Source organism: Boleophthalmus pectinirostris, unplaced genomic scaffold, assembly GCF_026225935.1.
Source record: "Boleophthalmus pectinirostris isolate CB_2022bp ecotype Guang Dong unplaced genomic scaffold, ASM2622593v1 HiC_scaffold_5, whole genome shotgun sequence".
Taxonomy (NCBI): Eukaryota; Metazoa; Chordata; class Actinopteri; order Gobiiformes; family Gobiidae; genus Boleophthalmus; species Boleophthalmus pectinirostris.
This window is the reverse complement of record NW_026571404.1, coordinates 4545417-4557862: the sequence shown is the minus strand read 5'-3', so window position 1 is coordinate 4557862 and position 12446 is coordinate 4545417. Positions and strand designations below refer to the sequence as shown.

At 38.2% G+C, this 12446-nt stretch overlaps 1 protein-coding gene across 3 annotated transcripts in view; it reads right to left on the bottom strand.

Moving 5' to 3' along the window:
- ikzf1 (IKAROS family zinc finger 1 (Ikaros)) overlaps positions 1-1963 on the bottom strand; it is an 80650-nt gene extending 78687 nt beyond the window's left edge. The window contains exon 1 of one of the 3 annotated variants that reach the window (XM_055162844.1): positions 1692-1963. In XM_055162844.1, the coding sequence (XP_055018819.1) occupies positions 1692-1836 (145 nt within the window). In that variant the 5' untranslated portion in view covers positions 1837-1963. The remainder of the gene's footprint in view (positions 1-1691) is intronic. The other 2 variants (XM_055162846.1, XM_055162845.1) reach the window with 2 other exon arrangements.
- Between the last annotated feature and the right edge of the window lie 10483 nt (positions 1964-12446).

Sequence of the window (12446 nt, the reverse complement as noted above, 5' to 3'; positions counted from 1 at the left end):
AATGTCAGTGTTTTTCTTTCTTTATGTCAAGTGTAAGTTTTATTTCAGCAGAATTTACAGATTTTAAACAGAAATACAAATGAGCAGATAAAATGTTGTAGTGTTTTTGCATTTTTTTCAAACCTGCTCAAACACACAGACTCAAACACAACATTTTGATATATTAACGCAGAATAATATAGTCTGATAAGTAAAGAAATTAATGGTTTATGTGTTAAATCAAAATGTAAATATGTAAATTTAAACTTAATGTCATTTGAGAAGTTGTAGCTGTATTTTTTTTAATTTGGTGTTCACATTTCTGACAAAAGAATGCCACTTTTTAGAAAACGCTTGCCTAAATTGTTAATAAACCGAAACCAAACTTGCATTTTGTATTTTTGTATTTGTTGTTTCATGTTTTGTGTGAATAAAAGATTATATTTTTAGAGTTTAAATCTTTCGTGCGTAAAAAAACGTGTGTGGAGATGATTCATTTGATACAAAGAAGGTAAAAATACGATTACACTGCTGATATTATTTATAATTTTAAAACAAAAGCTGCTTCTGACATCACACGTTTTTGAGCCACTCCGTACAAAGTCTCTTCACACATCAGCAGCCGAAGTTGGGTCGTGTTTGCAGAAGAGGAAGTGGTTAAGTTGGGCTAAAAGTTCCTCTCTCTTTCGCCTTCACCACGCTGGGCGTTGTTAACAACTTTCATAGTCAGTCAGCAACAACCGTCTCCGTTTAACACGACTCATTTCTCTGAACGAGGGCGCGCGGGTCCTGACCTGAGCCGGGAACGAGCAACGGAACCGCCGAGAAACGCGCTTTTACGCACGGGGGGATCCTCTGGCACAGTTATCCGTCATTTCCACATCAATTCTGGTTCATTTACGAGTTTGTTTTGACCTCTGACTGTTTCATTATTTGGTTTTCTAATTTCTGTTGCTTAAATCATTTTTGTTTAGCCATCTGAAGCGTCTGTTGTTGTGATTTTACGCTGTGCAAAATAAATAAAATGAATTGAAAAAAACTTGGCGAAGAATTTCTACAAAGTGCGCACTGCTTCCTGTTTTACGCACGGCTCTGAAACTTCCACTTGTACATGTGCCAGACTGAAAACGACTTATTAGAATTACACACGTCCAAATATTCACATTTAGTCGATTTTTTTCCGAGTTTTAATTCTAAAGAAGCCGCGTGAGTGAGAGGAGAGCGCGCGCCTTCGCTGCAACAGGTGCCAAAGCGCTGCGTAAAACCGCTCAATTCTTTAAAATAAACGGATAAAACTTTAAAACACACAAACAAATGTTAAAAAAAGAAAACATTTAAGCATAATATTGTGGTAAATTTCAAAAATTACCGGGAAAGCACGTGTCCTGGTTTCCAAGTTGGAAAAGGCGCATGGAAAAGTCGCTTGAAAGTTTGAAATCGGGTAAATTCTAAACAAATGAGAATTAAATTGATTAAATCGGTGTTTAATAAATAAATTATTGCTTTTGATGAGTAGATTAAGACAGAATAACGCGCGTAAACCCGCTGTGACGCTCGGTGCACCTGCTTTGAAAAGTACAGGAAGCATTTTTTCCAGTGAAATCCTCCCTCCAAAGTTATCCCCAACTTTTACGCGATGATTAAAAGTTCACCCGGGTTTATTTTCGGAGCTAAACCCGGCTCGGTGAGTGTGTTTCCCCCCCGCGCGTTACCTGCTATCCCTTGCGTTTGCAGTATGAAGTTCTTCCAGCTCTCCCCAGTTCCATACGCGGCAGGTCTGAAGGCAGCGGCGGCCCCCGGGAGCTGCACACGCGGTCCCTCCCCTCGCCACTGCACTTCCTCGTTCCAGCCCAGCATCGTTTCGTCTGCACGGAGCCCGACGGGTAACCGGGGCTTTTTATCCACGCGGCTCCGCTACAGCTGCCCGCGCACTGGACGCATGGATGGAGCCTGCGCCAGAGCCGTGCCGTGCCGTGCCAATGAGAGCGCTGACAGGCTGAGCATCACTGGCAGCCATGCGTGAGATGGGATGAGACCGGGCCCGTTCATTGTTTATTTATTTCATTTAAAGAGAGAAAAAAAAAAAAAAAAAAAAAAAAAAAAGAAAAAAAGAAAAGAGGAAAGAGGAGGGGGGCGCGGTGGGCCTGATGCTGAGACCCGCAGTCCGAGAATTAACTCAGGTTTGAATGAGTGAAAATGTCACTGAAGTGTCCCGAAACACTCAGGATTTACTGGTTTAGTTTAGTTTGATCATAATTGGACTAAACCAGGACTAAACTCTGAACTGAAACCAGAATGTGGAGTTTTAAATGACTGATTCTGTTACTGTCGTGTCCTAAAATACATCGGATTCTGTTCAAATAGCTGGAATTTTGCTGGTTTAGTTTAATTTTGCACATTATTGGACCGAACCAGGACTAAAAAAGTCAGTTCCAAAGAATTAATATGGACGTTTAAATGAATATTTGTTACTGTAATGTCCCAAAATATTTAGGATTCTATTCAAATACTCAACATTTTACTGGTTTAATTTAGTTTTGCTCATAATTGGATTAAACCAGGACTAAAATCAAAAGTCGGTGGGTTTTAAAGAAGCAAATACAGATGTTTAAATGACATTATGTTACTGTAGTGTCCCATAATACATCAGATTCTGTTCAAATAGTCAACATTTTCTGGTTTAGTTTGATCAAAATTGAACTAAACCATGACTAAACTCTGAACTGGAGTCAGAATGTGGAGATTTAAATGATTGATTCTGTTACTGTCGTGTCCCAAAATACATCGGATTTGACTCAATTAGCTGGAATTTTGCTGATTTAGTTTAGTTTTGCACATTATCAGGACTAAATTCAAAAGCCAGTGGGTTCCAAAGAAATGAATATGCACGTTTAAATGACTTTTTGTTACTGTAGTGTCCCAAAATATATCGGCTTCTATTCAAATACTCAACATTATGCTCATTTAGTTTAGTTTTGAACATAAATTGACTAAATCAGGACTAAACTCAAAAGCCGGTGAGCTCCAAAGAAACAAATACAGATGTTTAAATTACATTTTGTGGAGTTTTAAATGACTGCATCTCTTAATATAGTGTCTTAAATACATCGGATTCTGTTCAAATAGCTGGAATTTTGCTGGTTTAGTTCATTTTAATCAAAATTGGACTAAACCAGGACTAAACTCAAAAGCCGGTGGGTTCCAAAGAAACAAATACAGACGTTTAAATGATGTTTTGTTAATGCAGTGTCCCAAAATACATCGGTTTTCTGTTCAAATACTTAATGCTCAATAGTTTTGAGCATAATTGGACTAAACCAGGACTAAAATCAAAAGCCAGTGGGTTCCATAGAAATTAATAAGGACATTTAAATGACATTTTGTTAATGTAATGTCCCACAATACTTAGAATTTTGTTCAAATACTCAACATTTTGCTGGTTTATTACATAATCCAACTAAACCAGGACTAAAAAGCCAAAAGCCAGTGGGATCCAAAGAAATAAATACAAACGTTTAAATGACTTTTTGTTAATGTAATGTCCCAAAATACATCAGATTTAGTCTAAATGGTCAAGGTTTTGCTGGTTTATTTTAGTTTTGTGTATATTTGAAATACACTGGCTTTTGAGTTTAGTCCTGGTTTAGTCCAAAGAAATGAACACCCACGTTTAAATGACTGTTTGTTATGGTAGAGTCGAAAATACACAGGACTGTATTCAAATACTCAACATTTTCTTGGTTTAGTTTGCTCAAACTTGGACTAAACCAGGACTAAACTCTGAACTGAAACCAGAATGTGGAGTTTTAAATGACTGATTCTGTAACTGTCGTGTCCTAAAATACATGGGATTCTGTTCAAATAGCTGGAATTTTGCTGGTTTAGTTTAATTTTGCACATTATTGGACCGAACCAGGACTAAAAAAGTCAGTTCCAAAGAATTAATATGGACGTTTAAATGAATATTTGTTACTGTAATGTCCCAAAATATTTAGGATTCTATTCAAATACTCAACATTTTACTGGTTTAATTTAGTTTTGCTCATAATTGGATTAAACCAGGACTAAAATCAAAAGCCGGTGGGTTTTAAAGAAGCAAATACAGATGTTTAAATGACATTATGTTACTGTAGTGTCCCATAATACATCAGATTCTGTTCAAATAGTCAACATTTTCTGGTTTAGTTTGATCAAAATTGAACTAAACCATGACTAAACTCTGAACTGGAGTCAGAATGTGGAGATTTAAATGATTGATTCTGTTACTGTCGTGTCCCAAAATACATCGAATTTGACTCAATTAGCTGGAATTTTGCTGATTAGTTTAAAAGTTTAAAAGCCAGTGGGTTCCAAAGAAATGAATATGCACGTTTAAATGACATTTTGTAAATGTAATGTCGCAAAATACTTAGAATTTTGTTCAAATACTCAATATTTTGCTGGTTTATTACATAATCCAACTAAACCAGGACTGAAATCAAAAGTCGGTGGGTTCTAAAGAAACAAATACAGACATTTAAATGACTTTTTGTTAATGTAGTGTCCTAAAATACATCAGATTCTGTTCAAATAGTCAACATTTTCTGGTTTAGTTTGATCAAAATTGGACTAAACCAGGACTAAACTCTGAACTGAAGCCAGAATGTGGAGATTTAAATGGCTGCTTCTGTTAATATAGTTTCCCAAAATACATCGGATTATCTTCAAATAGCTGTATTAGTTTATTTTAATCAAAATTAGACTAAATCAAGACTAAAATCAAAAGCCAGCAGGTTCCAAAGAAACAAATACAGATGTTTAAAAGACATTGTGTTAATGTAGTGTCCCAAAATACATCGGTTTTCTGTTCAAATATCCAACATTTTGCTGGTTTAGTTTAGTTTTGAACATAAATCGACTAAAATCAAAAGCCAGTGGGTTCCAAAGAAACAAATACAGATGTTTAAATGACAACTGTACATCCCAAAATATATCAAATTCTGTTCAAATAGCTCAGATTTTAGTTCAGTTTTACACATAATTCGACTAAATCAGGACTAAAATCAAAAGCCAGTCTGCTAGCGTTCCAAAATACATCAGATTCTGTTCAAATAGTCAACATTTTCTGGTTTAGTTTTATCATAATTAGACTAAACCAGGATTAAACTCTGAACTGAAACCAGAATGTGGAGTATTAAATGACTGATTCTGTTAATGTAATGTCCTAAAATACATCAGATTCTGTTCAAACAGCTGGAATTTTGTTGATTTAGTTTAATTTTGCACATTATTGGACTAAAATCAAAAGCCAGTGGGTTCCAAAGAAATGAATATGCACGTTTAAATGACGTTTTGTTAATGTAATGTCCCAAAATACTTAGGATTCTGTTCAAATACTCAACATTTTGCTGGTTTAGTACATAACCCGACTAAACCAGTGCTAAACTCAAAAGCCAGTGGGATCCAAAGAAATGAATAAAGAAAGAAATGACTGCTTCTGTTACTGCAGTGTCCAAAAATACCCCAGATTCTGTTCAAATAGCTGAAATTTTGCTGATTTAGTTCATTTTAATCAAAATTGGACTAAACCAGGACTAAACTCAAAATCCAGCAGGTTCCAAAGAAACAAATCCAGACGTTTAAATGACGTTTTGTTAATGTCGTCTCCCATAATACAAAGGACATTTTGCTGGTTTTGTTTAATTTTCAACATAATTGGATTAAACCAGGACTAAAATCAAAAACCAGTGGGTTCCAAAGAAATGAATATGGACGTTTAAATTACTGAAAATGTTAGCGTAGTGTTCCAAAATACATCGGATTCTCTTCAAATACTCAAAATGTTTCTGGTTTAGTTTAGTTTTGCACATTATTTGACTAAACCCGAACTAAAATCAAAAGCCAGTGGGTTCCAAAGAAGTAAATATAGACGTTTAAATTACTTTTTGTTAACGTAGTGTCCCAAAATACATCAGATTTTTTTTTTCAAATTGCTTCGATTTTACTGGTTTAATTTACTTTTATCAAAATTGGACTAAACCAGAACTTAAATCAAAAGCCAGTGGGATCCAAAGACATGAATATGAACGACGTTTAAATGACTTTTTATGTTACTGTAGTGTCTCAAAAAACATCAGATTCTGTTCAAATACTCAACATTTTGCTGGTTTAGTTTAACTTTGCACATTATTTGACTAAAACAGGACTAAACTCTGAACTGAAACCAGAATGTGGAGTTTTAAATGACTTCTTTTGTTACTTTAGTGTCCAAAAACAACAGGATCCAGTGCGTCCTTTTCAATACTGGACATTTTAATGGTTATTTTAGTTCATTTATATTACTTTTTTTCCTGGAGATTGATCCTAACCTTAACCAGTAACTTAACTTAAACCCAAACTTGTTTCAACTCACAAAAAATAAAATAAAAAAAAGGATTATGTGAGTTTTAAACCGTGTTATAAAGCTGTTACCTCCTCAAAAACAAACCCGGAGTTGTGTTTTATTTCCTTCACACGGCCTAGAAAAGCAGATTTTGTGTGAATAAAACAAAAATAAAACAACTCCGGGTTTGTTTGCGACAAGAAAATTCTAACATAGATCAGAAAATCGTCTTAATTTAAGTGGCGCTTTAATATTCAAACTGAAACTGAGTCATTTTCTCCTGAATCCAACCGTCAGTTTTACCTGGTAATTGTCAAATCTGTCGTCTATTAAAACTGGGCTCATAAATCTGGACGGAGCATTAATATTGATGAGTGATAAATGAATCATGAGTGACACTTCGACTCTGTCATTATCAGCTCTCGTCTGATACTGATGATACTTACGTTAAAGGGAAAATATTGCACTGTTTTCTGTTTCCTCATCACAAACAGACCTGGAGTTGTGTTTTTTGGATCAATTCGGTGTTGGAATTGTTCATCTCTACTGAATTAAATGTAAAAAGAAGCTGTTGCCAACACAACTCCAGGTCTGTTTTTGAGGAAGGAACAATATTCCAACATAATTAGTCAGTTTTGCGCAATTTAGGACTTTTAACTGAAGTCACCGTGTATGTTTTGGAGTTTTTTTTTATGTTTTTAATCTAATTTGGATGTGGATAACAAGAAACTCCTTTTTATAAACTCTTTTTTTATTCTGTTACATGAGGGACAATAATAGTGCTTTCAGACTGGTGTTCAGACTTCCACAAATCTGTCCCACCATCGACTGGTTCTCCAGGTCTCGTCCAGATCCGTCTGAGTCGCCTGTGACGAACTGGTGCATCCAGAATTTGACAGAGGTTAATTTTATTATTTATTTATTTGAGACAGGGACAGCGCACTATTTTTGCATTAACGTTAACAGGAGAGATGCAATGTACATCAGTGCCATCCATCCATCCATTTTCTTCTGCTTATCCGGGGCCGGGTCGCGGGGGCATCAGTCTGAGCAGGGACTCCCAGACTTCCTTCACCCCAGACACGTCCTCCAGCTCCTCCGGGGGCCCTGAGGTGTTCCTAGGTCAGTCCAGAGACATAGTCCCTCCAGTGTGTCCTGGGTCTTCCCCGGAGCCTCCTCCTGGTGGGACATGCCCAGAACACCTCCTGAGAAAGGAGCCCAGGAGGCATCCAGAACAGATGCCCAAGCCTCAACTGCTCCTTTCGACGTGGAGGAGCAGCGTCTCTACTCCGAGCTCCTCCCGCGTGACTGAGCTCCTCACCCTATCTCTAAGGGAGCGCCCAGACACCCTGCGGAGGAAACTCATTTCGAGCGCTTGTATCTGCGATCTCGTCCTTTCGGTCACTACCCAGAGCTCATGACCAGAGGTGAGATCAGGAACGAAGACTGACCGGTAAATCGAGAGCTTCACCTTTCGGCTCAGCTCCTCTTCCGATACAGCGACCGCATCACTGCCGACGCTGCACCGATCCACCTGTCAATCTCACGCTCCGTCCTCCCCTCACTCGAGAACAAGACCCCGAGATACTTGAACTCCTCCACTTGGGACTTGTACTCCTTCCTCAGGAGGAGTACATCAGTGCATCAGTGCTCATTTCCAGCTGTCGTCCCTGGGCAGGTTCATTGATTGATTGTATTTAACTGACCTTGACCATGAACTGTTCTTCTTGGAGACCTGGAGCATGTTTTGGGTTGATGGGGGAAACCGGAGCTCCCGGAGGAAACCATCCAGACACGGGGAGAAACATGCAAACTCCACACAGAAACACAGCAACTAATAGTATCTCTGCAGATTCTCCACATTTGTTTATTGTTTTGATTATTTTTGATTATTATTATTTGATTATTTATGTTTTGATTTGTTTTTATTATGATTTTAATGTATTTCTTATTCTGTAAAGCACTTTGAATTACTTTGTGTACGAATTGTGCTATACAAATAAACTTGCCTTGCCTTGCCTTGCCTTGTTGGCAGCCTCCTGTGAGTTTCCAACATGTTTGTTTCTGTACTGTCTGTATGTGACGTAAACGTGTACGAGACGTGAGCAGATCTGACCAGAGTTTTGCGTCTTGGGCAGAAACGCTGCAGTGGAGCGTATTCAACTTTTCCACTCTGGAGGGTGGTTTCAGATTTTTGTGTTTTTAAGCCCCATAAATGCCGTCACCGTCTAAATCAGGGGTGTCAAACTCATTTTGGTCCGGGGGCCGTATCCAACCTACTTTGATCCCAAAGTGTCCGGATCAGAAAACTCATGTCATATAAACCCCAAAAATAACAATAAGTTCAAATATTTGTGCAGAGAAACACAAATCTATTACAGAAATCTTTTTTAATTGATGAACTCTTTCTTTTACAAAATATTATAATATTATGAACAACCTGAAACTTTAAGAAAAATCAAATTTCAACACAATGTTTTAACTTTAACTTGTTTGCAAATAGGAATAAGTCCATTTTTCTTGTAAAATCCTCCACTCTGCGTCCGACTGATTTTCTCATGTTGGACATTTTTCTGATGAGGGTGTCACGGTCAACAGTCAAAACGATCGTCCTTTAAGAGCGTTTGGAAAGAGACAAGTCTTCATTTGTGCTGCTCTGGTGGGAGGGGCCACGTACAGAGACGCTGGAGACGCTGCTGTGATAAACACCACAGAAAATTAACAAGATTTTAACAGAAAATATAATTAAAATATTTTAGTAGAAAATCAGCCGAGGGCCAGATTAAAGGTCTTGGAGGGCCGGATCTGGCCCCCGGGCCGTATGTTTGACACCTGTGGTCTAAATGAAAGACACTTCTGATAAAATATTTAGTCGTTTTTTACCCTCGATCGTTCTCGTGTAAACAGGCCCTCATTTTGTTTCTGCGCTTTGTCTTCATTTTTGTGAGCGTAGAAAATCTCACGTGTCAGATCGTGACAAGACGACCCAAAAAAATTTCTCACGACCCAGTCTTTGGGGAACGATACTTTAACGCACACTGTTCTTACCAAATCTAAACTCTATCCGTGGTTTTCACAATGATTAAAAAAAGGTTATAGTGAAGAACCATCAAAACTAAATATTCTTCCTTTTGTTTGGGAAAAGTTCTCGAAATTTGGGATAAAACAAGACGCTGAAACTCATGAATAATGTTTTCAGACAAGTGTATCTGAACCTCCAGCCCAGAGCCGACAGAGCAGAGGGGACGAGAGGGGACGGGGGATGGGGACAGAGGACAGAGGGGTGTGTGCGCTCTGTGTGACTGGGAGTGGGACAGTATCTGGACAGGGACACACTGGCTCTCGCTGATAGCACCGAACGCTCCAAAATCCAACTGCTGCTGCTCGGGAGTTACGTCATAAAGCTGTTGTTTGTGACCGCAACCTGAAGTGAAAAGGAAAACGACAGAGCTGCTCAAACAAGCGCAGACTATTCATTCATTTTGGAATGATGAGAAAAACTAAATATTTTATCATTAGACAGGTCAAAAGTCCTTAAAACGGCGCCCAAAACAGTTTAAAGTAACGTGACCAGAACTCATGAACACACTGACTCTGCATTCATGAAAAACTGAAAGAGCGATGGATTAATAAAAATGGTAAATGTGATCTGTATGTCATTAATTAAACATATAATACTTAAAAAACTGCTACTTCTCGGACATCTGTTTCCTGTCCAGAAGTAATTTATCAACCCACGTGTCTTTAGGACCTTCGTCTGCTTCAGTCGCGCCATCGCTGGAAGGAATCTCCAAGAATCACCTCAGTTTGGTTTTCCTTCTTTTCTCCTTCTCTTCTTCTTTCAGCGACCTCAAAAACAGACTTTCTTTTGCGGCTAAAGGCTGATTTATGGTTCTGCATCGACTGCTACCGTTACCTTGGCGCTGTTGGGCTCGGAGGCTCGGATTGTGTTTGTGTATATAAATGAAGTTGAAAAATGGAGGACTGGAAATGTATGTAGAGCAGATGAAGAGAGGATCTGTCTGCTTCCTCTTATTGTCTGTGTCATTTTAACACAGTTACAAAAGTTTGGAGGTGCAGGTCGTTCAAAGCAGACGCTTTGCGGAGGGGGTTCACGGTGACGCAGACTCTTTGCGTTCTTAAAATGTTCGTTTTAACCCGCGACACAGGATCCTGAATTGTTTTTTTCTGCTATTTTGTCTCTCAAAAAACTCCTATTCATAATGTAAAGCCTGGCTCCAGATTTGCTCCTGTAACCGTGAACATCACGAGCCTCAGTTTGAGCGGAGTTTGCATGTTTCTCCCCGTGTCTGGATGAGTTTCCTCCGGGTGCTCGGGTTTCCCCATCAACCCAAAACATGCTCCAGGTCTCCAAGAAGAACAGTTGATAGTCAAAGGTCAATTTAAAAACAATCAATGCACCTGCCCACATTGCCTAGTATGAAAGTGGTGTGTGTGTGTGTGTGTGTGTGGTGCGATTGGCATGGCAGCCGCGCTTCTGTCAGTCTGCCCCAGGGCAGCTGTGGCTACAACAGTAGCTTACCATCACCAGGTATAGAGTGAATGAATAATGCTCTGTAAAGCATCTTTGTGACAAAAATGTCTGTGAAAAGCGCTTTATAAATAAAGACTCACTTAGTCCACTTCTTTTATAGAGTCTATGGGTTTGACGCATGAACATAAATTGGGTTTCACTGGTCGTTGATTCTCGTCTGACGTCGCAACAAACTTTGTGCAAACTGTGAGGAAGCGACAGTTGGAAAAAGCCGCTAAGACCCGCTGTGTCGGTTGAGTAAACGGCGTCTTGCGTTTGTGGAATGTGTAAGAGGCGTAAACCACGTAATCCCAGCTCCCTGCAGAGTCAGTTACACTAGAGACGCAGGGAGTTTGATCGACAACCTCACAGCCAATAGATAATGAGATAACCTCATTATCTATTGGTTAATATTTATCTGGCCTCACCACGTCCACAGATCATGGATTTTCATAATCATCATAATTACAAGGCTGCTGCATCTACATAATACTATTTTGAACTTTTATTGACAATTTGAAACCTTTAACAGGGTAGGGCCTGTGTTCTCTCATTTATATATATATATATATATATATATATATATATATATATATATATATATATATATATATATATATATATATATATATATATATATATTTTTTTTTTTTTTCTTCCAAAATTAGGCCCTATGTTCCCACATTTGCCTCAAAATGTTTCCCCATTTCTTCCAGTTTGGTCATCAGTTACACCTGACTTATTCTCCAGCATCAGTTGTTATGTAGAGGTCATGGTGCAAAGGAGTTTCATTTTAAGAACAAATCTTAGAAATAAGAAAAATCTTAGGCTGTGTTCAGACTGCAGCCTGAAGTGACCCAAATCCGATTTTTTTGGCCCCTATGTTCCTGTATCTGATCTTTTAATGACAGTCTGAACCACACAGATCAGATTTTTTCAAATGTGACCCAGGACACTTGGATATGTGCTCCTGAAACTGATACATATCTGATCTTTTGACATGTGACTTCAGTCTGAACGGCCAAAGTGCATTCATCCACCTACACGTTATCAACAAGACACAAATGGGTCCAGTCAAGTGGTAACGGAGGAAACAGGGTCAGATTTTTGACATTCAAATGTCTCTTATTCAGAAACTAGAGGAACTATTGAAATAAGTAAAGTATCAGAATGTAGGAAAGAGTTACACTCCAACAGGGTCAAGTTAAACCTGTGATATTCTTTCAAGTTGTTGACAAAAAATTTTAAAAACTCATGTCGGTAACGGAGGGAATGAAATATGCAGCACTTTTTGGCAATAAATCCAAACAGTGATAACTCTTGGTTCTCACTTACATATCCTTAACAAACTGGTTTGAATATTTGCTTCATATAGTTTTCTACCATATGGTACAAGATTAGGTTGAAAAACCTCTTACTTTTTGACTCATGAGATTTTTTATTAAGAAAGTTCATGGTAACGGAGGGAAAAGTAACGGAGGGAAAATTGTACAAACAAGTAGAAGGTGCAGGATTTTACATCATTTGTCGCTTTTTTCTTCTGAATACTTTAATATTACTTCAAAATGAAAG